The sequence below is a fragment of the Scyliorhinus canicula genome, chromosome 17, assembly GCF_902713615.1.
Source record: "Scyliorhinus canicula chromosome 17, sScyCan1.1, whole genome shotgun sequence".
In the NCBI taxonomy this organism is placed as follows: Eukaryota; Metazoa; Chordata; class Chondrichthyes; order Carcharhiniformes; family Scyliorhinidae; genus Scyliorhinus; species Scyliorhinus canicula.
Window position 1 is genome coordinate 85,896,273 of NC_052162.1, and position 25,684 is coordinate 85,921,956.

Below are 25,684 nucleotides of genomic sequence, written 5' to 3' on the forward strand. Positions count from 1 at the left end.
GACAATTTAGCATGGTCAATCCACCTAACCTGCACATCTTTGGACTGTGAGAGGAAACCGGAGCACCCGGAGGAAACCCGCGCACACACGGGGAGAATGTGCAGGCTCTGCACAGACAGTGACCCAAGCCGGGAATCAAACCTGGGACCCTGGAGCTGTGAAGCAATTGTGCTAACCACTGGGCTACCGTGCCCCCCCCCCCCCCCCTCCTTGTCCGCTGACAGCTCGAAACTGCATCTTGAACTGGGCCCAATTCAGGTGAATTGATGCCAATGAGTGGAAAAAGGAAATCTATTCTGTTGTTCAGGACCTTTAGATAAAATATCCAGATACAGGAAATAGCCAGATAAAATACTAAATACAGTAGAGAAAAACAAACCCAGGGCAGGTTAGCCAGGACTATGGCACATGGGTACAAACTGATACAAGGCTAGATTAGAATTGACTTCCTCATGCAAAGACGAGTGCTCGAAAAGGTCATCCAAGCAGAGTATGGGGGGGGGGGAGGGGGGGTGTAAAGCCTCTGGAGTCACTCAGAGGTTGTCCCTCAATTATCATCATTGAGGGAGTCATATATTACTCAGCAAAGGATCTAGGAAGCCACCCTCATTCATTCATGCCTTTGGGTTTCAACTCTCATGAGTTGTGTACATAAATCTGGAAATTTCCAATTGATCAAAAATGTATTCTTCAGATTCTGGTTGATCTTAAATAAGCATTTTAATGAAATGCATTTGAGTGTTTTTGAGGTTTTCGAGTGTTTATTGATGTTAACTGAATAATATGTACACTAGAAAATGTTGATCAATCATATGGCATGTACAACGTCCAGTCCATTGACAGTCGTCTGTCACACCTCTCTAATCAGTTGACATAATGGACGGCTTTCCAAAATGCATATTTGTTTCCGTCTGCGGTCACTCTGAAGCTAATGCATTTTGGTGGGTGCAAAGCCACAAGACAAATAGGTCAAAGCGTATTCAGTTAGCAGACATACAGCCTCTCCATTATTGTGACGAGTGAATGCAATGCTGTCTGGACAGCAAATGGTTCATAATTGCTCCGTACAGAACTTCACATGGTTGCAAAGTGAAAGTGCGAGAGACTGAGAAAGAAATGTAACTTGTTAAATTTAAATAGCATTGGGACCCTGAGGGCAACTAATAAGCGACCGTGGCATCTGCGTGTCCTTGAGTACTAAAAGCAAACGAGGTCTCCTCGCTATATTCAATATTGCATTGCATCACCTTATTTTGTTCCAGATGCAATCCATGCCATTTTTCTGTCTCTGCCTCTGATCCATGCCTGTATTTTCACATAACCACCTCTCCACTATTTCAGTGATAACCTTGGAACTTGCTACAGAGCTGTTCAAGGTTATTTGGCAGCCAGGGTATAAAAGATCTATCAGGGTTCTGTTTCTTGAACATAAACAGTGATACTCCTCGCAGCACTGTTGACAGGGGTGCTACTGTCTTTACAGGGCGATGGCATTTAGCTCTCACTCTGCCCTTCAAAGGAGGTGTCACTGTGAAAAGGATAAGATGGATCATAGCAGCATCCTTTACCATATCTTAAACCGAAAGAGGCATCTCCCCACCTGCAGCTGTAAGCACGAATCCAAGGAGAAGGTCGCACTGGGATCGCCTTACGTCGCCTGCAAGGCTGCCTCCGAAGTTCTGCTCAAGACTGTGAACTTTATTAAAAACCTGCCCTCTTTTCGGGGGCTGCTGCAGCCGGACCAGCTGCTGCTGCTGGAGAACTGCTGGGCTGCCCTGTTCGTATTGGGCTTGGCTCAGGAAGGTGTGGACTTCGAAGTGATTGAACCGTCAAGGACCAGCATTCTGAAAGAAATTCTAACAAACCGGGAGGGCAAAGGCAGCGATGAGAAAACAATCACTGAGCCATCAGCTGCAGAAGTGCAGAAAGTCAAATCGTTCTTAACTAAGTGCTGGAGCATAGACATCAGCACTAAGGAGTATGTGTACTTAAAAGGGATCGTTTTATTCAGCCCAGGTGAGCTATCCCACTGGTCCCTGGCTCAAAGCTTGATTTTTTTTTATTTTTAGTAAACCCATGTGGAAATTATTGAATTGACACTGAAAGATTGTTAAGATTATTCAGGAAATCCGAATATTTTGTGGCTTGTGTCATTCATTAGAGAACAAAGGCACTCATTCGCATTTAAAAGGCCACTCTGGCAAAACATTATTTGTTTCGCACCCGGAGGTTCAAATGTACGTATAAACTGACAATGGGAAACTTTTTGAGGAAGGTGGGGTTGTGATAGATTTAAACGGAAGTTAATGGGCACAGCTAAAGGAGGAAGCTGAATGGGAAAAGCACTGGGTCAGGTTGCGGGGGTGGGAGCAGGGGAAATGTGGGGAAAATCAGCTTTGGTTTAACTTTCAGTGAAAAAAGTTCTCTCAGAAATGTCGCAAAATTGTTTAATCTCTTTGGTCAAAACTCCCAGCCGAACTGTCCTTTTAAGGAATTAAAATTGATGCTCTCCACAACCACTGACAGATTTCAAATACATTCCATCGTGTTTCAAAGCGAGCGCAATGACTGGATTACCATTTCGTACTAAAGTGAATCTTTTTGTAATGTTACACTGGAAACTGTCACGCGTGGAAATTGCCAAATTACTATTGTTTCCAAACGTGTTTGTTTCAAATTTTATACAAGAGACAGATAGATCTTTGCTTAAACGGTGGTTCTGATCAACAATGTGTTGTGAAAATTGTTTGATAAGGAACAAAACTGTTTAACCTTGACGGAAAATGTTGGCCTTCAGAGCTGATTGGCACTCCAGAAGGTTCAGAAACATGCTGTTGTCAGTGTTTTCAGCAGAGGCTATATGCAAAATCATGACAGGCAGCTCACATATTGGATTGTATCATGTCCACAAAGGCGTCAATACATTTCACCGCTTTCAACCTCAGATATTCAGAGGTTGCCCCGAGGAGATTAGCTGGAAGATTTTAACTGCATTTAAAATGTCAACTGGATGTTGCCTTGATATAACCTAATCTGAGGTTATTTTAAGTGGTGTTCTGTAGATGCGGGTGCTTGGCAGTTTTGGGATCTCCACTGGGCTTGCAGGCATGAATTTATACATGAACATGAGAACACACAGGATCAAAGATCACTGGGGTCCACTTGGTCATCCCCAGGGATGTGTGGGTATTTTTGGAGGGGTGTGAAATAAAAAAGAGGCCAAGTTGCTCCTTGGGCCGGCTCTAGCATTCAATTTACCGTGGCTGATCTGTACTCAACTCCATTCACTTGCCCTCGCATATCCCTTGAAACCCTGAACCAATTGAAATTCTAGCCATCTCAATCTTGGAAGAATCAATCCATACTCCGCCAGCGTCCATTGCCTTTTGTGAAAACGCACTTCTCTGGGAGACACTTTAAGTCTTCATTCCTCAAAGGTCTAGGCAGTTTCGGAATCATGCCCAATCCTGTGGGATCTGTGAATTTATGTTCACTCGTGGCCCGGGTGAAGTTTGTGTTGACATTGACCAGAATTGTTTTTGAATTGCCCGGGGTAGGAAGATAGGAAATTTTGTTGACAGAAATATTTAGCCCAACAAATGTTCCCCATTTTGTTCCATTTGAGCCCCAGATTCCAGCCTCCTCCAGGTTCCTTAATCCTTTCTTTTTACAGAAATGTAATCATTTTTCCCTTGAACCCAGTTATTCTTTATTCAGCACCCTTACATTTAATGCCACCTGCAAATTTCATCGGTTAGATCTCCAGGTACAGAGCTGGACAAAGGGTCATATAAAGATATCAAATTCTGCACTTTAGTAGGAAGAATAAAGAAGCTGAATATTATTTAAGTGGAGAAAGACGGCAGAAAGTTGCAACACAGAGGGATTTGGGGATCCGTGCGCATAAATCACAAAAGGCTAGCATGCAAATGCAGCAGGTAATAGGGAAGGCAAATGGAATGTTTACCTTTATTTAAAAGGAAATGGAGTGCAAAAATGGGGAAATCTTTCTAAAACTGTACAAGACACTAGTTTGACCATTCAAATAAAAGCAAAATACTATGGATGCTGGAAATCTGAAATAAACAGAAAATGCTGGATAAACTCAGCAGGTCTGGCAGCATCTGTGGAGAGAGAAACAGAGTTAACATTCCAAATTTAAATGACTCTTCTACAGAGCTAGTTAGACCACACCTGGACTACTGTGAACAGTGTTGGTCACCTTATCTAAGGAAAGATATATTGGCATTGGAAGCAATCCAGAGAAGGTTCATTAGGTTGGTCTCGGGCATGGAGGGATTTTCTCATGAAGAGAGACTCAGTAGGTTGGGTCTGAATTCATTGCAGTTTATTGAGACATATCGGATTCTCAGGGGGCTTGACAGGGTAGATGCTGAGAGGGTATTTCCTCTTGTGGGAGTGTCTAGGACCAGAGGGAATAGTCTGAGAGTAAGGGTTCGCCCATTTAAGATAGAGATGAAGAGGATTTTTTTCTCTCAGAGGGTAGTGAATCTGTGGGATTCTTTGCTGCAGAGAGCTGTAGAGGCTGTGTCCTTAAGGATGATCAAGGCTGAGAGAGACAGGTTTTTAAGCAGTGAAGGAATTAAGGGTTATGGGTATAAGGCAGGAAAGTGGAATTGAAGATTATCACATCTGATCAGTCATGATATAATTGAATGGCAGTACAGACTTGACGGGCTGAATGGCCTACTTCTGATCCTGCACCTTATGGTCTAATGTGCTGATCTCTGTGACTGACTTCATTATATGGGATTCGATTGCATGAAACTCAGTTGTGATGGAGGGGTTGGAGGGTGCAGGCGGGGTACGTTTTTGGAATTATATGAATTAGCTCAATATATTAGGATGACATGGTGGCACAGTGGTTAGCACTGCTGCCTCATAGCGGTTCAATTCTGGCCTTGGGTGACTGTCTGCATGGAGTTTGCACATTCTCCCTGCATCTGCATGGGTTTCCTCTGGGTGCTCAGGATTCCTCCCACAGTCCAACGATGTGCAGATTAAGTGGATTGGACATGTTAATTTGCCCCTTAGTATCCAAAGATGTGCCGGTTAAGTAGGATTACAGGGATAGGGTGGGGGAGTGGGCCTAGGTAGGATGTTCTTGGAAGGGTGGGTACACTCAATGGGATGAATGGCCTGTTTCTGCACTTCTATTTGCTCCCACAATCTTCAACCCGCACCCCCTTGATTTTAAACATTTCACCAGTGTGAGGAATGTTTGAAATTCCTAAATTCATGGCAGCACAGTGGCGCAGTGGGTTAGCCCTGCAGCCTCACGGCGCTAAGGTCCCAGGTTCAATCCTGGCTATGGGTCACTGTCCGTGTGGAATTTGCACATTCTCCCCGTGTTTGCGTGAGTTTCGCCCCCACAGCCCAAAGATGTGCAGGCTAGGTGGATTGGCTACGCTAAAATTGCCCCTTAATTGGAAAAAATGAATTGGGTACTCTAAATTAAAAAAAAACATTTAAAAAAAAATCCTAAATTCTCAATTTAGGAATGTAGTGATCTTTACATGGGTATGTACATAAGGAGTTCATGGGAAATTGAAAGATCACTAGGGGGCAGCACTGGCGAGTATAAAAGCAGACGCAAGCAGCTCTCTGCCTCTCTTGATGATTAGACTGTGATGAGAGCAGGAGCATAGATCTAGCTTAGGGCTACTAGTGTGGTCAGACATAGCTACTGTATATAAACGTTGTAACCTTTCTACTGGTATTGATCTTAAAGTAAGAACTCACACAGTTATTAAATTCTGTTACTCAATAAACCTTTCAATACCTCTGGACGACTTTGACCCTTATTCATCAAGCTGCAGAAAGCCTGTGCAGCAACTGGATTGAGTAACACATGTTACACACAGTAGTGCCACCAAACAAAAGATGGTACCAGACTGGCTTTAAACGAACAATACTAGCGAGATTAGGTTAGAGAAAAGAAAGAAAAAGAACAGAAATTAAAGTACCGACTGCTCGACTGTGGAAGACTTCGCAGCATTTGGATCCGAGACAACCAACCGATGCGATGGAACACGTGCAAGCTCCACGGCAGCTGAAAACTACCGGTAACTTAAATAGTAACTGGACGATGTTTAAACAACAGTTCCAAATATACATGGCAACTACTGACTTAAACACAGCCTTCGATGAGAGAAAGATTTCCCTGCTACTAGCAAGGGCAGGCCAGCAAGCTATAGGCATTTATAATTCTTTCACTTAAATTGAAAATGAAGACAAAACTAAATTGCAAGTCATACTCGCAAAACTTGAAGAATACTGTAAAACACAGTCTAATGAAATCATAGAAAGATTTAACCGACGCAACAGGTTCCAAAAAAACGGCGAGAGAATCTCTAATTTTGTCACAGATCTCAGATTAATAGCACAAGGCTGTAACTATGCTGTTTTAACAGATTCCATCGTCAGAGATCAATTAATCTATGGACTCTCCGATGAACACTTAGGGAATCACTAATGCAACAAAATGATCTAACTCTAAAAACTACCATAGCAAAGTGCACAGCGCAAGAACAAAAGAAACAGCAGTACCTTGAGTTTCTTCAGGAAAAAAGGGGGAGAAATTCCTCCACGAGGTGGAAGAAGTTAAAATGGTGTCCTCGCCTCACAGGCATCTTCTTCCGGCCACCGGCTCCAATTCAAATATGTCTGCGGATTCGCTCAGTCAAGAGAGTCGCGACCCTGCGAGATCCCGTTCTTGCGCATGCGCACTACGCAAAATACCGAACTCAGCCTGAGGAGCGATTCGCACATGCGCAGTCGTTTCTTACGCATGATGTCACGAACGTCATGACGTGCTACCGCTGTGGCAATGCCCACTTAAAAGGGAAATGTCCTGCACAAGGAACAAGTTGTTTAAAGTGCTCCAAACTGAATCATTTTGCCTCCCAGTGTAAGTCAACAGCAAAATATCACTCTCCAACACAGAAATATGCAAACTTCAAAGTTCGCACAGTAGATACAATGGAAAACAAAACACCCAAAGAAAAATTTTCTGACCACGAAGATTTCCACTCCTGGGAGAACACATACTTCCTCAGAACAATAGATTCAGCAGAGGAACTTCAAGAACCGACCACGAATCCTCAATACGTTAATGTCATTGACTTCAAAAGTGAATGGAACGCCACGGTGCAAGTGAACAACTTCCCAATTACGTTCAAGCTTGACACGGGAGCATCTGCAAACTTGATGACAAGCAAAGATCTCACATCCATCCCAGGGACACGCGAGATGATACCTGCTGCATGCAAGTTAAAAGACTACAATGGCAACCAGATCACCTCAAGAGGATCATGCCACCTACAAGTAGTCAATAAAAGGGTCACGAAAAGACTACGCTTCGAGATCATGGATGACAAAAAGAAATCGCTGTTAGGTGCTCAAGCCTGCAAGGACTTGCGATTGGTCCTGTTGCACGTTTTACTTGAGTGTATTACGCGTTTATTGGAGTGTATTAACACGCCTCCGTTTAAAGGCCGTGTGCTTAACACTACTACAGCTCTGTGTATGTAATTTCAGCTCGGAGTCGCCAGGTGCCGTATTTAGACACCTCACAAGTATTTCAAGGTCAGGTTCAAAGTAATAAAACTATACACCGATTAGTAAGTTCAAACGATTGATATTTATTATACAAATATAATAAATACGCATGCATACGCTAAAGACTAATACTTATTTCTACTATTTAAACGACTAAATACTTATCTAAGTAGGAACCAGCAAGGTCAGGGGACAAGGCCTTTGTTCCTTTCCGGACTGCACCTTCTGTTCTCTAATAGTCGGCTAGAGTATAGGTAATGCCGGGGTCACGTAGCGAGCATCGTTTGGCACTTACTGAACGATGGCTGGTGCTCAACGGCCGGTGATGAAAGACAGGTTCTGGAGGCTGGAGTCGGAGTCAGAAGCGGAGCCGGAGCCAAAACAGCAGTCCAAGTCGGAGCACAAAAACAGATCTGGCCGGAGTCAACAGCAAGCCGGAGCAACAACAGACAGAACCATGTGCGGGGTCTACCTTTATAGGTCCCCCAATGTCCGTGCCTCTTCGGGGCGGGCCTCTACCTGCCATGTATCGATTGGGTCATTTCCCAATCGATATCTTACAAATCCCCCAATCTGAGGGTCTCTTCTCGATGGGTGGGGCGGTCTCTAGGGTCTTTTGTGATGGATACTTCTGGTGCCGTTTCGTCTGGGCGTCCACTCAAAGTATCCATTCAAACTCAAATGTTTCTATTGTGTGGGCCCAGATCTGGATCGCCTCATTACTATGCAAAGCGTTTTGCTATTTACACCTTTGGTTGAGATCTTGCATCTGGCCATAAACTGGTTTCGATACGTGCAGAATGCTAATTAGCCTTTTGCAAACTGCTTGACCTGGCTAAAACTGTTTTCTCCCTACAGCCTTAGCAGTTCTCCATTTTGGTAGCCCAGTGTCCATCTTAGGTGGCTACAGTCCAGAGAATATTCATGCAGACAAATGACTCATCACAACTAGATGATGACATCCAGCTGCTGCTCAGCGAGTATCCTCACGCCTTTCGTGGCATTGGTACGTTACCTTACAAATACAAAATCCTGCTCAAGGAAGATGCAAAACCTGCCATTCATCTACCTAGGAGGGTACCTGCTCCCTTGCGGGACAGGCAAAAATCAGAACTCCTACACCTACAATCTCAAGGCAGAATATCAAAGGTCACACAACCGACTGACTGGGTCAGCTCACTGGTGTGTGTCAAGAAGCTATCAGGTGGCCTCAGAATCTGTTTAGATCCCAAAGATCTGAACAAAAACATTCGCAGGGAACACTACCCCATCGCCAAGTGAGAGGAGATAACATGTGAAATGGCAAACGCTCGGATCTTCACCAAACTTCATGCTTCCCAAGGCTTCTCGCAGATGCAGCTCGATGATACCAGCAGACTGTTGTGTACGTTCAACACGCCATTTGCTATAATCACATGCCTTTCGGGATCATCTCTGCACCCAAACTCTTTCACAGAGTCATGGAGCAGATGATGGGCATTGAAGGTGTCAGAGTATATGTTGTTAACATCATCATATGGTCAATGACAGAAGAAGACCATATTGTTCGATTAAGACAGGCCTTCAAAAGAATTCACAAATTTGGGTTGAAACTCAACCAATCCAAGTGCACCTTCGCATGCTCATCTCTGATCTTCCTGGGTGACACTATATCAGCGCAAGGGTTGAGGCCTGATAATGAAAAGATCGCTGCAATCCAGAACATGCAGCAGCCAAGAGACAAGAAAGCTGTGCTCAGGTTTCTTGGATTCATTAACTTCCTGGGCAAGTTTATACTGAATTTATCAACAAGGACGTCAGCATTACGAAACGTGATAAGAAAGGCCACAGAGTTTGACTGGATTCCACACCACCAAGAAGAGTGGGTGGTTCTAAAGCACCAACTGATGGCAGCTCCAACTCTGACATTCTTCGACCCAACAAAACCCACAAAGGTCTCTACCGACGCCAGTCAATATGGAATTGGTGCGGTACTCCTCTAACAGGATGACCAATCAGACTGGTTCCCAGTTGCATACATGTCTAAAGCGATGACCACCACAGAGTACAGGTATGCACAGATAGAGAAGGAGTGCCTGGGGCTGATCACAGGAATAACAAAATTTCACCACTATGTGTCCGGCCTTCCCACGTTCCTCGTTGAGACTGATCATAGACCGCTGGTCAACATAATTGAAAAAAATCTCAATGATATGACGCCGTGCCTATAACGCACGATGATGAGGCTGAGGAGGTATGACTTCACATTGGTCTACATTCCTGGGAAGAACCTCATCATAGCTGACACACTGTCCTGAGCCATTGACACTGGCAGCACACCTCCTGCATCCATTGACGATGTAGAAGCTCATGCACAGCTGTGCAGAGAGACTCTCCCGGCAATGGACGAGAAGCTGCAGCAAATTTGTCTGGCGACACGAGAAGATGCAACCTTGCTCCAGGTCATTCACAATCTTCAGCACGGTTGGTCAAAAGGACGGTGTCTGCAGTCCCAAACATCAAAACTGAACTGTCAGTAGTGGGTGGATTAATATTGAGAAATGCCAGAATCGTAATTCCACTAACGCTCAGGTCAGACATACTCCGCAGGAATCACGAGGGACATCTCGGAATCGAAAAATGCAAAAGAAGAGCAAGGTAATCCGTGTACTGGCCTGGGATAAATGAGGACATTACAAACATGATACTCACATGTGACACGTTTCAAAAACATCAACCGGCACAATGCAAGGAGCTACTGCAGCAGCATGAGATGGCTACGTCACCGTGGAACAAAGTTGGCATAGATTTGTTTCACTCCCTGAGTCACAAAATTATGTTCTTATCATTGACTATTATTCCAACTTTCCTGAAACTCCCGGATCTCACGTCCGCATCAGTTATCAAAGCCTGCAAGGAAACATTCTCGGGGCATGGTATTCCACAAACAATCGTGTCTGATAATGGTCCTTGCTTTGCGAGCTGGGAGTGGACAGAATTCTCCAAGAAATACAACTTTAAACACGTGACATCGAGTCCACACTTTTCCCAAGGTGTACACATTATCAAACAACTCATAAGCAAGGCCACTGACTCGCATTCCACCTTCCACTTGGCTCTGTTATCATACAGATCATCACCGTTAAGCTCAGGGCTATCACCAGCTCAAATGCTCTTCAATCAAGATGTGAGAACAACGCTACCAGCGTTACACCAGCAATCCGGATCACTCACAAGTGCTTGACAAGATACGACACCAAAGTCACCGGCATGCAAAACCTTTGCAACCATTAGCGGTCAATGACATGGTTCGACTGTGACACCCAGGTGGAGGATGGTCCAACATGGCAACAGTGCTACGACAAGCAGCGCCACGATCATACATTGTAAAGTCCGACGAAGGTGTGCTGTTCAGGCGCAATCGACGAGACCTGCTAAAGTTTCCACTTCCTGAAATTGTCTTTCCGACGTTAAATCTACAGGACTCACTCACTCGACAACACTTGACACCATCAGCCGGTGAACAGACGGCCATTAAAACCTCAGTGTCTCCACGCCCACTTAGGAGATCAACTCGAATCAGATGCACACCCAACCATCTGAATCTGTGAGCATTGGACTGATGCAATCATTGATTTCTGTAATGCATTTGCAAACGATACCAACTATGTTTATTTAATTCTAGTAACAACACTGAAACTATGTAAAACAAAAAAAGAAAAAAGGGGGGATGTAGTAATTTTTACATGGCATGTACATAAGGGGTTAATGGGAAATTGAAAGCTCACCATGGGGCAGCACTGGCGAGTATAAAAGCAGACGGAAGCGGTTCTCTGCCTCTCTTGGTGATTAGACTGTGACTAGAGCAGGAGCATAGATCTAGCTCAGGCCTACCAGTGTGGTCAGACATAGCTACTGTATATAAACGTTGTAACCTTTCTACTGGTATTGATCTTAAAGTAAGAACTCACACAGTTGTTAAATTCTGTTACTCAATAAACCTTTCAATACCTCTGGATGACTTTGAGCCTTCTTCATTAAGGTGCAGAAAGCCTGTGCAGCAACTGGATTGAGTAACGCATGTTACATACAGTAGTGCTACCAAATACACTACAGTAAGGTAACAAAAGACTGAGCTCTGGCAGGTTTACTTTGTTGTGGTCACGGCACTCACTTACAGCCGGGCGTTGCATCCAAAGCCAAGGGCCAGGGCTTCCAGTCTTCAATTATTAAGAGACTGGACCCCATAGAATTCCCGACATGCTCTCTGACCTCCGTTGGAATTTCACAGGAAGTTTGAACTTCCCAAGAGCTCGCCCCTGCTTCCCAGGACCCTTAGAAAATGTCTCTAACTCTGAGTCCCCCAATCACTTACATTGACTATTCCAATCCCCCTGACTGGTTCTCCCAACCATGCTAAGTCCCGACTGCCCCCAAGATGAGATCTGACCACGCCCACCTGAATACCCCTCCGACCCAGCCTGAGTATCCCCCAGCCTGACCACCCTCTTCCCACCCACCCCAACTATCCTGACCCCCCTATCCACTCATCCACCTATCAACCTGCCAGACTACCTCCCGTCACCTCACCTAACTACCACTCTACCCCCACCTGCCACCCTACCTAATTGCCACCCTAGATACTTGCCACTCTAACAAATGGCCATCTTGTCCAACTGCCATGATACCCACCATCAGCTAACCACTGCCCACCTTTCTCACCCACCTACCCAACCTGCCACCATACCTGTTCATTAACATTCATCTATTCATTCATTCACTGTCCATGAATATTAACACTGGATATTTAAACTTAAAATATGGCAGCTAGTGCTGTAACAGGTCTGGGGAGCGGGGGAGGGGGGGGGGGGTGCTGGCGGGGGGAGGTGAGTGTTCTGTTGTCTGCTTGGTGCTATAGTGCTGCGATGGATCTCTTTAATGGACACTATGCTCCACATTTCTAGAGAAGCCCGGCTCAGACCACGCAATACATTCAGAGCAACATGGACGAGTGTAAAGTGGTTTGGCAATACAACCATGATTTCCACGTGACAGAAGATCTGGACCAAAGTGGGACATCTGGAGGGTCATAAATGGATACCGAAACAGGGCTTTCAAATATAAATCGCAACAACATCGACTGAGGGGAAAACTAAAGTTGAGAGTAAAGATATCAGTTGCAACTAGAAAATCACCAGTGATTGAGTTATTGCAGGCAAATATAATTTCTTTGCAAATCATCAAGTGATTGCAAGGTCAGAATGTTACTGACTCTGAGGGATCTGATGGCAGACATGGCAGGGGCCGGGCATAAAATTGGCACCGTTCCCGCTGAATACACACCGCTAAAATGTTCCAGGAGAGACATTGATCAATTGAGGCTCTAAGTAGCCAAGTAATGGCTGCTTAATTGCCTCTTTCTGCTGCCGCTAGGATTTTACCTGTGATGGGGAAGGTCTGTGTCAAGTGTTCAGCCTGCCAGGTGAGATGGAGGGTGCAGGGGAGGAAGGGGGGCAGGAAGTGCCTCTTATCGGGATCGTTGTGTCCATTGGAGGGCCCTTCTATCCAAGGTAGTTACCCTCATCCGACTCCTCCTTCGCCCCTCCCCAGTGTCATGTGAGAGTACCTTTAGGAAATGGATGTTTAAGCAATGTACCTTTAAGAAATGGAGCCGCTCATATTACTGAAGTGATGTCAGAGGGTGGGTTAGCTGAGTTGAGCTCACTTCTGCTTTTAGTTTCAGTTTGAGAGAGAGCAGCTGAAAAGTGCCTGGCTGGTTTGCTGTGAGCTGTTTTGAAAGGAGAAAGCCGGTTTGAGGAGAAAGCTGGGAGTGTTTGTGTGTTTTGCAAAAAGCTGCAAGAAGAAAACACACAACTAGTCTGTTGATATCTGAAAATCCAAAGACTATAAGTATATTGAATGTAACCTCATGCCTGTTGTTAAAGGTGAAGTCTTTTGGGGGCTTTTAAGGAACATTTTGAGGGATTATTTAGTGTTGTATTATTTTTGGGGTTATCTTTGAAGTAAGGGGTGTTAAGAGATCCAATGTTTATTTTAAAAGGTTAATTTGAGTTCATGGAATAAAAATTGTTTTGTGTTTAAAAATCCACATGTCCATAATTGTAATACCACACCTGGGGAACAAGCCATGTGCTTCAAAAGCAACAATACATTAAAGGGAGAGGTTGGTTGAACTCCATGATACATTTTGGGGTTCTGAAACCGCCGCTCCCATAACACCAGTGTTTCCCCTCCTTCCTTGCTCTGTCCATCCTGACTCCCTACTCCCCTCACCGCGTTCTGTCAGCCTGGTCCTGTTGATATTCTGAACATACCTTCAAGTCAGGCTTCATTGCAGCTCACATCTCCCTGGGAATTGCTGCAGTCCCAGCAGTGACCACAATTCCTGGCGGCGCTGCTGGGACCCCAGAACTGCCAGCCCGATGGCCATTAAATGGCTGAAGGGGATGAGCTCACCAAGCTGGGGAAGGCTCTGCTCGGCCCCGACTTTTATGCAAAGGAGTGAGGTCCCCCTCTGTGTGAAATTCAGCCCGTGCGAGTGTGGCATTTAAACCAATATTTAAAAAATGTATGTCCTGAAACATATTCTGTTATAAATCTTCCATGGGCGATGCTTGAAGACACAGGGTCCTGAGTTACATAACCCCTGAAAACCGGTCATGATGCACGATTAACCCAGAGCCATTCGATGTAATAAAGACAGCATATATTGTTTCTTCGTTTACATGATTTATGTGCTCAGCCAGCTCTTAAAATCTGCTGATAGGCTGCATCGCAATCAAACATTAATATTTGCTCATTTACAGAAGGCTAGACTGCACGGCTCAAAGGGGAGGTGCTTTGTGGCTGGAGCACCTGCTGGGAGTCATGTGTGAGCTGAACCTAACTTGGATAGGTGATTAAACTTTCATACGTAAGAAAAAGGAGCTGGCACAGGCTATTTGGCTCTTTGAGCCTGCACTGCCATTCAACAAGATCATGACTCAACATTTCAAACTCAACACCATTTCCCAGCACTATCCTGCTATCCCTTCATTCATTTCATGATGAGAGAATTGATGAGGGTAATGTGATTGATATGATGTACATGGACCTCCAAAAGGCATTAGAGAAATTGCGACATAATTGGTTTGCCAGCAAAGTGGAAGACCATACAACAAAAGTGTAGGTGATCGCATTAATGCAAGGTAGTGTGAATGTCAGGTGACAAATAATAATGGTAGTTGGTTATTTTTTTTGTATTGAAGGAATGCTGCCGCCCAGGGACTGGTACCGAGATCACTGCTTTTCCGGATCTATATTACTGATTTTGTCAAAGTTTCAAAATTTGCACATGACATCAAACTTGGCAGTATAATGTACTGTGGGGAGGATAATGATAGACGCCAAGAGATCAGAGATAGAATAGTGGATTGGTCAAACACTTGGCAGATGTGAATTAACCCAGAAAAGTGTGAAGTGATGTATTTTGGAAGGAAGAACAAGGACAGCCAATATAATCTAAAGGGTGCATCGATAAAGTGAGTGCAGGAGCAGAAAAGCATGGGGGCATATGTGGTCAAAATTGTTGAAGATCGAAGGGCAGGTTAAAAATTGGCTAAAATGGCATATTGGATACATGACATTATAAATAGAGGCATAGAGCATAAAGGCAAGGAAGTTATGATGAACCATTTGTAAGGGTCTTTACAATTTATTCCCTTATGCCCCTTTCTTTTATTGGGCCGTTATCATTTTTGATCCATGTGTGATTAATGACATGTATCTTCAAGTTAAGTAGCAGAGAGAATGAGGAATTCAGAAGTCACAAGAGTCATCTCTGCCAATTAGACAATCCCTTCATCCCAGAAACGAGTCGAGTGAACATTTGTTGCACACCCTCCAGGTGAGGAGACCAAACCCACAAATACTACTCCAAATGTGCCCTGCACAATTATAAGACCCCTTTACTTATATTCCAATCCCTTTGTTACAAAATCTATTTGCTTTTCTAATTTCTTGCGGTACCTATATTGACCTGTGATTCATGTACAAGGACACCAAGGTTCCTTTGAATGCAAACACTTCCCAGTCTCTCAGCATTCCTAAAAAAATATTTTCCTCTTTCTTTTTCTTTCCAAATCTTTTCCTACTTCACATTTTGCAGCATCACATTCCATCTGCCATATTCTTGCCCACACACCCAATATGTCTCTCCCTCTGCAGCCTCATTTAAAAAAAAATCCAATTAAGGGGCAATTTAGCTGGTCAATCCACCTACCCTGCACATTTTTTGATAAAACCCATGCAGACACAGGGAGAATGTGCAAACTCCACACAGGCAGTGACCCAGGGCTGGGATAGAACCCGGGTCCTCCACACCGTGAGGCAGCAGTGTTAACCAGCAGTCTCATTCCCATTGCTTACTTTCTCACCTATCATCAGTAAACCTGATTGCATTACGCTCAGTCCTCTCATCTAAGCCATCAATGAAAATTGGAAATAACTGAGATCTGTACACTGATCCTCTTGGTACTCCACTAGTTGCAATCTTCCAACCTAAAAATACCCCATTTATTCTGAGCCTTCCCGCTGGGGGTTTCATGGTTTCAGGAGTGGAGAATCCAGCAACAGGCCAAAAGTCGGCAACCCGCCGGCATAAAAGTGGTTTGTGATTCTGCCGATGTTGGGTTAATGGTGGGTGGGTTATCCCGCTGCCTAGTGACATCAACGCCATTTACATTCATTACCGTCTCATGAATGCTCAATAAAACATCTGCTCACCGGAACCTCGTGACGGCTATCCAATCTTGCGTCATGTCTGGGGTAGATTACGCTGGCCTAAAACCCGTTTGTAAAGGAGTGCCCTGGGAATGCGTTAATCTAGGAACTGAGGGTCCACTGAGGAACGAGAGCGACGTGAGAGAAGACGCAAATCTTTTTTGACTCCTTAAGGAGGTGGTGCACCTGGAGGGAGGTCAAGATGCCTTGGCCCCATGTCGCCTACATCTGGATGGTGTATGCCAGGGAGTGTAGCCATGGGGTGCAGGGCCGAGCACAAATCTAGCAAGCTGCTCGATCAAGGTCTCCATGATGGTCGCCAATCTTCCCATGGCGACCTCGAGGCGCTCACATGTTGGAGCTACAACATCAGGCAAAACGTGGACAGGCTCCATTCTCGTTCACTCTAGTCTGCTGAGTGACAGTCGAGTGTCTGCCTGATGCTCCCACTGCCTGCTGCTGCATCTACACCGTTGAGCTGGCGGTTGGTCACAGGAGCTCATTATCTTACTGTGACTGAGCAGGTGGCTGTCGCCAGCAGCCCTCTGAGTGATGGAGTCCTGGGTTGCCTCTGCCTCCAACCGCTGCAGGGGCGTGTTGTGCCCAGGTCGGATCTAGAGCTGAGTCCCACTGCGGTGTGTGTCCTTGCGCTGGTGGAAGGTGTGGGTCAGCAATGTGATGGTTCTTCCAGAGCTTCCTCTTTGGACTGGGGGCTTGGACGTATACTTGGCTGCTTCTTGGGCCCCTGATCTACTGCAGCCTAGAAAATAGTGAATAAAATTAGTTTTGATGAGCATTAGCAACATAATACTGCATGTGAATCGCTGTAATTATTATTGAAGTGATGGAGCTGTGATCTGAACTAGATTGGTGGGACAAACCAATCTTCCCTTCCCCACGGGAGCGATCCCTGCCCAATCCAGCAGGTTCCTCGAATTCAGTAAGGGTAATGGCGTTGGCTGTCCCTCCCTGGGTCTGTGCTCACCTGCCCCTGTTATGTGCCAGCTTTCCCTGTATGAAGACATATGCAAGGCATTTGGTCAAAGGAGCAGAGGTTGGGTGCGATACATGACCACTCTGTCTGGTGAGCCCTCCCCAGCAGGGACAGAGGATCAAGTGTTAGCAACACAATGAATGGGATGGTGATGATGGGAAAATCTCCATGAGAAAATGAGTGGTGAATGTCCTCCGCTAACAGTGTGCAAACAGTAGCCGTTTTTGTACACGATGCAATGCCGAGAGTTTAATCTTGGAGCGAGGCTGAGGATGAATTAACCTGGCAGGACAGGTGAGATCATCCATCGTCTTGCTCCTCTGACAGGCGTTTCAGATGTCGTTGTCAGCCATGCTGACCTCCTCCACGCAGGTTGCCAGGCCGGAGAGGTGAGGCTGATTTATCTACTGGACCCATCGCTGGGACACAGGACATACCTGTGTGCCCACACTCCTCTGATCAAAGCCTGGCAAGGCCCGGTGGGTGACGTGGGTGCTGCCCTCTTCGTGAGGCTTTTGGCATTGGGCCTTCTTCTCATGCATGGAAAAATCAGTAGTTGTCTCCTGGAGACAGGTGGGCTGGAGAGACGTATGTGTTAGACTGGTGCCTAAATATGGCCTGTTAGCTGATGGTAAACGGATACATCTGCTCCTGACAGAAAGTTGTTTTTTTCATTCTGATTTCCCCCTTTATAAATGTTGCTGTATTTTTGCCAATCCTTAAATGTAGAGTGTTCCAATCCTCTATGAATAGCTCGCATAGTAAACTCAAGGGAAGATAAAACATTGAGGGTCAGTTCATGTTTACACACACACGCACGCGGGAGAGGTTTTGCTCATCCAACCCTTTAGCACTCATACAATAAACAGGGAATAAGGAAAAAGGAAGAGGGTTCAGAGCATGACCACAATAAAATACAAGTTATGGTTTTACATGTGCCCAGGCCCAAAATGAAAAGTCAAATGGACTGTTCTTTCCGAGGAGAAGTTGGCATATTGTCTGTCTTTCCGGAATTAAGACTTCCACAATGGGCGGAGGCACATAGAGTAAATGGTGGAGGCACAAGTTCCAGTGTTCCAGTAGTTTTGATGAGGGCCACAGTTCTTTCTGTTGCCACCTCTTTGATTGTTGGCAGCAGAGGCTGCTGGTCTGGAGTTGGCCTGTTCTCCTCGGAGGTCACACGGTAACTGATTATAAAGCCCAAAGGAATTCAGACAGCCCAAGTCTCAGTTGTGTGACAGGGGTTTTGGGTTGTTAAAAGGAGGCCCTCTTGTTGGAACCATTGTGTTAGAACAGTCGAGGCTTAGGCCACTAGCAACATTATTGGAAATTATGTGAACCGCTGTCTTTTTTCAAAGCTGGCTGGAACAGACAAACCGTGTGCTGGGCCATTGTGTTAGCTTGGCTGGAATGTTTATTCGATGCAAGGTGCATTACATTCCAGGACCTTGGAGGTGTTAGCCTTTGTTCACTTTGAAACTGCTCAGAAGCTTCCAGAAGCCAGCATGTGAACAGCTGGAGCTCAGCAATTGTCCATTTTTTTAAAAGCGCAAAAACAAAAATGACTTTATAAAGCTGACGAATATAAATATATATCGAAAACATTTATTTTCTTTCACATTTCTACTATGACAGTTTGACGGGAGCGGGAAAGCTCATTTTTTCATTTCCATATTTAAAGGCTGGGAAGGAAAAGGGAGATTTGGTCTTCGGAGCTGCCCTTTGCCGATCATGGGGAAAACCCGTCCCCTTAAGTCAAACCTCCCTTTCATCCTATCCACTGCCTCCCTTAAACCCGCCCCTCTCCTAACCTAACCATACCCTCCTGGCCCAAGATCAGGAATTTACCAGCCCCATGAGCCTTGCTTTTCTTTTCCTTCTGCAGTTCTGATAGTGGCCACTAATGCCTCCTCGGCGCTGCCGGGATTGATGAAGCTGCCAATCGGATTGGCTGACAACTCCAGAGGGCTAGAGCTCTACCTCTACATCAATGAGGGGCGGAGGTCCCACTCAGCCCTCATTAACCTGCTCCGCAGCGCTTAATGGCTCCACACTGACATCAGAGCGTTCTACCGAGTCCCACTCCCCTGCATTATCCCCGAAACTTTGCACATTCTTTCTTGCCAGATAACAATCCAGTTCCATTCAGAATACCTTGATTGAACCTGCCTCCACCATCCTCTCAGGAAGCTCCTTGCAGACTCCAACCACCCTCTGGGTGAAAAACAAAATCCTCACATCATCTTTACTCCTTTTTATCATTATTTTGAATCTGCCCTCTAGTTCTCAGAACCACAGAGCTATAGAATTCCTACAGTGCAGAAGGAGGCCATTCAGCCTATCGAGCCTTGAGTGGGAACAATTTTTCATGATTTACCCTGTCCAAACCCTTAGGATCTTGAATGCCTCTGCAGATCTTCTCTCTTTACTGCAAGGGAAACAGCCCCAACCTCTTCAATCTATCCTTATTGCTACAGTTCTTTATCCCTGGGATCATTCTGGTAAATCTCCAATGTTCTCTCTGCAATGCCTTCACATCCTTGCTCAAGTATGGTTCCCAGAACTGGATCCGGTTGTCAGGTCCAGAGGATTAATTGCCACTTAGCCAAATTAATTTATCCTGTTCTATTTGTTTATTTATACTAATGATAGTTATGAAGCCTTACAAACACACAGTTGTAAAGCCGTGGGAGCAGATAGCCATGGACGTCAATGCCAGTAGTCAAGCCTCAAAGAATCTGGGTGCAGTGCCACACAGGAGTGGTCAAGGTCAGTGAATACACCTTCAAATGTGAAATCATGAACACCAGTAGCCTCATACACTGTTCAAACCACGGCACCCCATTACTCATTCATTAGCTATGCATATTAAACATGATTCATACTTGACATTTGTGCGCTACACCTTCCTCTCACACACTTAGCACTGCCACAAGCATCACACCCACTTCTCTTAGATTACACACACTGCCCACGGTTCAATCATGACTGGAACATCAGCCAAATTCAATTACTTGGCAGTCACGGTCACACTTCCCTCTCTCTTGCAGAAGAAGGTGATGCACAGCCAGAGGCAGCAGGCAAGAACTGCAGGGGAAGAGGCATGGCTGCAGATGTCATAAGCATACAGCTCTTACTTCCACACCCCAACACATGCCCCCTCCCCCCCCCCACCACTCCAAATCCCTTCCCCTCACCATAATCTTACCCTGTGACTTTTGCATCTCAGATACTGAAGATGTACAACTTGACCAGGCACAGGGGACAACCAAGAATTGCGTGATGACGAAGATGCACGAGCACACGATTTAACACGAGCACGTGATTTGACACGAGCACACAATTTGATACTCTCAGCCACCAGCTCCAATGCTGAAACTGTACAGTTGAGGGCAGCACGGTAGCATTGTGGATAGCACAATCGCTTCACAGCTCCAGGGTCCCAGGTTCGATTCTGACTTGGGTCACTATCTGTGCGGAGTCTGCACATCCTCCCCGTGTGTGCGTGGGTTTCCTCCGGGTGCTCCGGTTTCCTCCCACAGTCCAAAGATGTGCAGGTTAGGTGGATTGGACATGATAAATTTCCCTTAGTGTCCAAAATTGCCCTTAGTGTTGGGTGGGGTTATGGGTTATGGGGATAGGGTGGAGGTGTTAACTTTGGGTAAGGTGCTCTTTCCAAGAGCCGGTGCAGACTCGATGTGCCGAATGGCCTCCTTCTGCACTGTACATTCTATGAAACTATCTATATGAATAATATATTAGAAAAAAGGTTAAAGGTGAGATTTGCATGTGGTGAGATACGGGGTACAAGTGAACTCCTGCCAGGGCAGGGAGGAAGCTCCGTGCAGAGGATGGTGCTGCAGATGGGTTCTGCTGCAATTCACTCAGGTGAGGATTTTGATGAGGCAGACTACAGAAGGAGCTGAATGGGTGCAAAGGGCACAATGCACGGGGCATTGGCAAACCTGCATTTACAGTCACAGACCATGGAGAAAACTGCATGCAGGGATTTGTGCAGAGCTTGGAGTTCATCCTTTCCACCATAGAATGGTTGGATAACTCTATTTGTGGACCCAACCATGTGTTGTGTTTAATGGCGATATATCAGTTTGCATTGCAAAACAAGCATTGCACCGACAATCTGAGTTTTGTAGTGGAAGCTCAGTTTGCAAGCTACATCTGCTGCTGTGATGACCATGGACACCATTTTTCAAAGGTCCTTGATGGGAATCACGGCAAGTCAGCAATCTGTCCTCCAACAGATTGTTACATTTGTTGAGGTGTTACCTCAGGTGGTGTAGCCATGGCTCTTTGGAGCATGAATCTGTTATCCACAACTTACCTCTGTACTCTGTCAGGCAGCTGATGCCCAAACCAAGATGTTCCAGACCAAAGCCTGCCGTTTCAAGGTTTATAGTTGGCTCAGTCTCCCTCTTGCAAGGCCATACACAGTCTTCCCCCAGTGAAGGTTAGGAGTCTTCCTCCAACCTTGCTGCTGTCACTGATCTCTGCATTGTGTCGGAGTAGTTGGACAAACAAAGGCACATGGAAGTCAGGCACTAAAGGGAAGGCATGGTTGTGCACAATACACATGATTTCATTCATAAATTTGCTTTGGTAATGCTTTATTTTTGAATTGTGGCCAAAAGAACATCGATACATACATAGAATTTACAGTGCAGAAGGAGGCCATTCAGTCCATAGAGTCTGCACCGGCTCCTGGAAAGAGCACCCTACCCAAGGTTAACACCGCCACCCTATCCCCATAACCCAGTAACCCCACCCAACACTAAGGACATTTTTGGACACTAAGGGCAATTTATCATGGCCAATCCACCTAACCTGCACATCTTTGGACTGTGGGAGGAAACCGGAGCACCCGGAGGAAACCCACGCACAAACGGGGAGGATGTGCAGACTCCGCACAGACAGTGACCCAAGCCGGAATTGAACCTGGGATCCTGGAGCTGTGAAGCGATTATGCTATCCACAATGCTACCGTGCTGCCCTCTGTTACTGATGATCAGTAACAGAGTGAAAGTGGGGGAGTGTGTGCTGTTGATGAATGGAAATTGGAGTTGTGGTTACAGGTGTCATAGTTAAATTAGTTCTTTATATGTAGCCTGGCCAGAAAGCACATATTTAGGTTGCTGTGTCTTTTGCTCTTCCTCCTCCTCCACTTCCTCCTTGAGTTTCTGCTCATCAGCTTCTCTCCCGATAACTGGTGCTGAGAGCTGTCCCCTCATGATGGCAAGGTCGTACGGCATGCAAAGACAGCCAAAAATCCTGACACTCACTCTGCCAAGTCCTGCAGGGCTCCACTTGAGCGGTCCAGGCAGCAGAAGCCTTGTTTCAGCATGACAATCACATTTTGTGCGTCAGCATGCCTTTAGTGATGTGTGTGTGGTTGCAAACCAGTGTCACTAGTTAGGCAGTCAGCAGATAGACCCTGTCATCCAGTAGCCACCATTTAGTTTGTTATAGTGGTAGAAAGGCAGATGCTAGAGTGGACTGCTGCAGAATAACGACTGATACTAGGATACCAGTCATTGACCTGCATGATTTTCTGCCTATGGTTTCGTAGCAGCCTGATGTTAATGGGGTGGGGTACCAGTTCCAGTACTTAAGCAGAGTTGAGATGTGGTGCTCGCAAAGCTACATGCATGGAATCAATAGCAGCCTGCGTCACAGGAAAGCGTGCAATGCTAGTAAAGTTTTGTGTTCACTCTACCTGCCTATCTCTGGAATGAGAATGAAATATAGTAAACATACTTTGAATAAAGAATCTCAGTAGCCTTCTTTAAGTAACAGTGCATGGCAAATTGGAAGATGAAGTATCTCCAGCACTAACCCGAAGGAAACAGATGTATCAAAGTTCATCACCCTGGTCAACTTGGCAGCGACTGGTAATGCAGTACGTATTGTGCTGAGATTAAAGTTATCACTGCAGCAGGTGGCAGACTTCAACGGAGCAAAGACATCACACGTGCTGTGGGATTTAGGTGGTAGAATTGGTCTTTGAACACTCTGGGGAGGCATGGCTCCCTGCTACTTTCTTCTCCTTATCTTCCAGCAACTTGCCCTGCTCCACTTGGTACCTGCTCACTCTCCCCATCATGCTCTATTCCAAAGGTAACACCAACAATTACCCCCACGTCTGGGAGCAACATGTACAGAAACCTTGAAGTCAGCAAAAAGTCTATTCACACCTGTCACATCATTTCCTTTGGCCTAGCTAACTTCCTCAGATCAAGGGAAAATAAGGATGAGCCATGGCCCAGCCAGCGATACCCACATCCCTCGAATGAATAGAATGCAGCTCTGTATCTTCAAACTATCTCTTCAAACACAGCTCTTCATCCACACTACAAAGAGAATGAAGCTAAGGCATAGCCCTGGGAGCCTTCTGAACTCAATTCTGGCAGCAGTCGAATCTCTAAAAAGTAACATTGGAATATTTTGCGATGTACGCTGAGTTGAATTGCTATTGAAGCAAATGCAAATTACGAATGACAAATGTTTTAAAGATTTTGAAAACTGGTAAACTGACCCATATACAATTGAGCTGCGAGCTGTGGCTCACCACTGAGTCAAGAGCTTGTGATGAGTCTTGAGCACATGTTCTAGGTAGTGAGGTGAGTGCTGCACTGTCAGAGGAAACATTGAACCCATGGCACTATTTAAGTAGGTGAGTTTTCCCGCTGTTCGAAAATGTGTTTATCTGTCGAACATCACCACTCAAACAGGTTACCTGATCATTAATTTAATTGCTGTGACTAGGATCTTGCTGGGTCCAATTTCATTGCTCTGTTCCCTACATTGCAAAATCGCCAACACTTCTCAATTATCTTCTGGGCTAAGGTCATGAAGGATGATTATGCAAATGAAAGCATGAAATAATAATTTTAACGATGTTTGAATTTCTTCTGAAACAAGTGGATATCCTTAGATTCAATCAGTGTTTTGCCAGCGTGGTTTTATTTTTCCTATTGGGAAATGGGCTAATTTCCAACATTTTTCGTTTTGGTAAAGGCCCAAAGCACAAATAGCTCTGGAATTTGTATGAATCTATCAGGCTTTTACAAATGCAGCCCGACTATTGTCTCCAACCCATTTCTCTAATGTATAAATTTCTGTGTTTGTTTTTTCTTTCTATAGATGTATCAGGACTGCACTCCCCACAGTACATCTTGGGTCTGCAGCAGGAGGCTGAGCGAGCCCTCACTGAATACACCCACTCTGCCCACCTTCGAGACACATCTCGCTTCAGCCAGATACTGTTCGCACTGACATCCTTAAAGAGCATCAACGCGCCCGTCATCGCACAACTCTTTTTCCGACCACTGATTGGAAACGTGCAAATGAATGCTTTGCTGATGGAAATGCTGTATACCAGTTAGTCACACGCTGCTGTGTGCGCCAAAACATTTAAACGACAGACAAGACAGTTGTGCTTTTCTTTCTATTGAACGTGCTAACTTATTTGTCACAATTGTGTTCTCTAAATGTTTAAGTGGTATTGATTATGCCTGAACTGTGCCTAACCTACATAATCTAAAAAGCAAATGGATGCATTAAAGTATATATAATGTTTACATTACGTGGATGATTTAAGAAAAATGGAGAACAGTCTATAAATTTGGTCACAGCCGCAGGCCAACTCAAGCTGGGCAGCACCATTCTCAGATGTATGTTTTTTTAAGCTCATTCATGGGATGTGGGCATTGCCCATCCCTAATTGCCCTTGGGAAGGTGGTGGTGAGCTGCCTCCTTGAGCCACTGCAATCCTTTAGAAGAACGAGAGGTGATCTCATTGAAACATATAGGATTTGTAAGGTGCTTGAGAGGGTGAATGCTGAGAAGATGTTTCTTCTCTTGGGAGAGTCTAGGAGTCTCAGATTTAAGGGGATCCAGTTTAAGACTGAGATGAGGAAGAATTTCTTCTCCCAGAGGGTGGTGACTCTTTGGAACTCCTTGCCGCAGAGAGCTGTGGGGGGCAGAGCCCTTGCATATATTCAAGGCAGAGATGGATGGATTCTTGATCAGTAAGGGAATCAAGGGTTACCGGGAAAGGAAAGTGGACATGAGGAATATCAAATCAGCCATGATCCTATTGAATGGCGGAGCAGGCTCTAGGGGCCAAACAACCTACCCATGTTCGTATTTCTTATGGTCTTAACCATTATGGTCTTGTGATGTAGGTCCACCCACAGTGCTGTAAGGGGGGGGGGGGAGTTTCAAGATTTTGCCGGAACCACTGTGAAGTTTTGTGTCAAATCAATGTGGCGCTCTTCCAGCTCGCAAGGTGTGCATTCATCCTGCCCTCTATGTTGGAGGGTTAAATGACCA

At 45.4% G+C, this 25,684-nt stretch overlaps 1 protein-coding gene across 2 annotated transcripts; it reads left to right on the plus strand.

Moving 5' to 3' along the window:
- The first annotated feature begins 1,403 nt into the window (after positions 1-1,403).
- Positions 1,404-24,930, plus strand: LOC119952450 (nuclear receptor subfamily 0 group B member 1-like). 2 transcript variants are annotated; one of them, XM_038776215.1, is made up of 3 exons: positions 1,404-2,016; positions 19,988-20,104; positions 24,494-24,930. In XM_038776215.1, exons 1-3 carry the CDS (start codon positions 1,488-1,490, stop codon positions 24,733-24,735), a joined length of 888 nt encoding a protein of 295 aa, XP_038632143.1. In that variant the 5' UTR covers positions 1,404-1,487; the 3' UTR covers positions 24,736-24,930. The 2 variants fall into 2 exon arrangements, with proteins under 2 accessions (XP_038632143.1, XP_038632145.1); XM_038776217.1 differs by lacking the exon at positions 19,988-20,104.
- The last annotated feature ends 754 nt before the right edge of the window (positions 24,931-25,684 follow it).

Excerpts from the sequence above, each read along its gene's own strand:
- LOC119952450 (XM_038776215.1), top strand. The coding sequence starts at position 1,488 with ATGGCATTTAGCTCTCACTCTGCCCTTCAAAGGAGGTGTCACTGTGAA. Across the intron at positions 2,017-19,987 it reads GATCGTTTTATTCAGCCCAG|TTATGAAGCCTTACAAACAC; the intron begins GTGAGCTATCCC and ends TACTAATGATAG. Across the intron at positions 20,105-24,493 it reads GCCACACAGGAGTGGTCAAG|ATGTATCAGGACTGCACTCC; the intron begins GTCAGTGAATAC and ends TTCTTTCTATAG.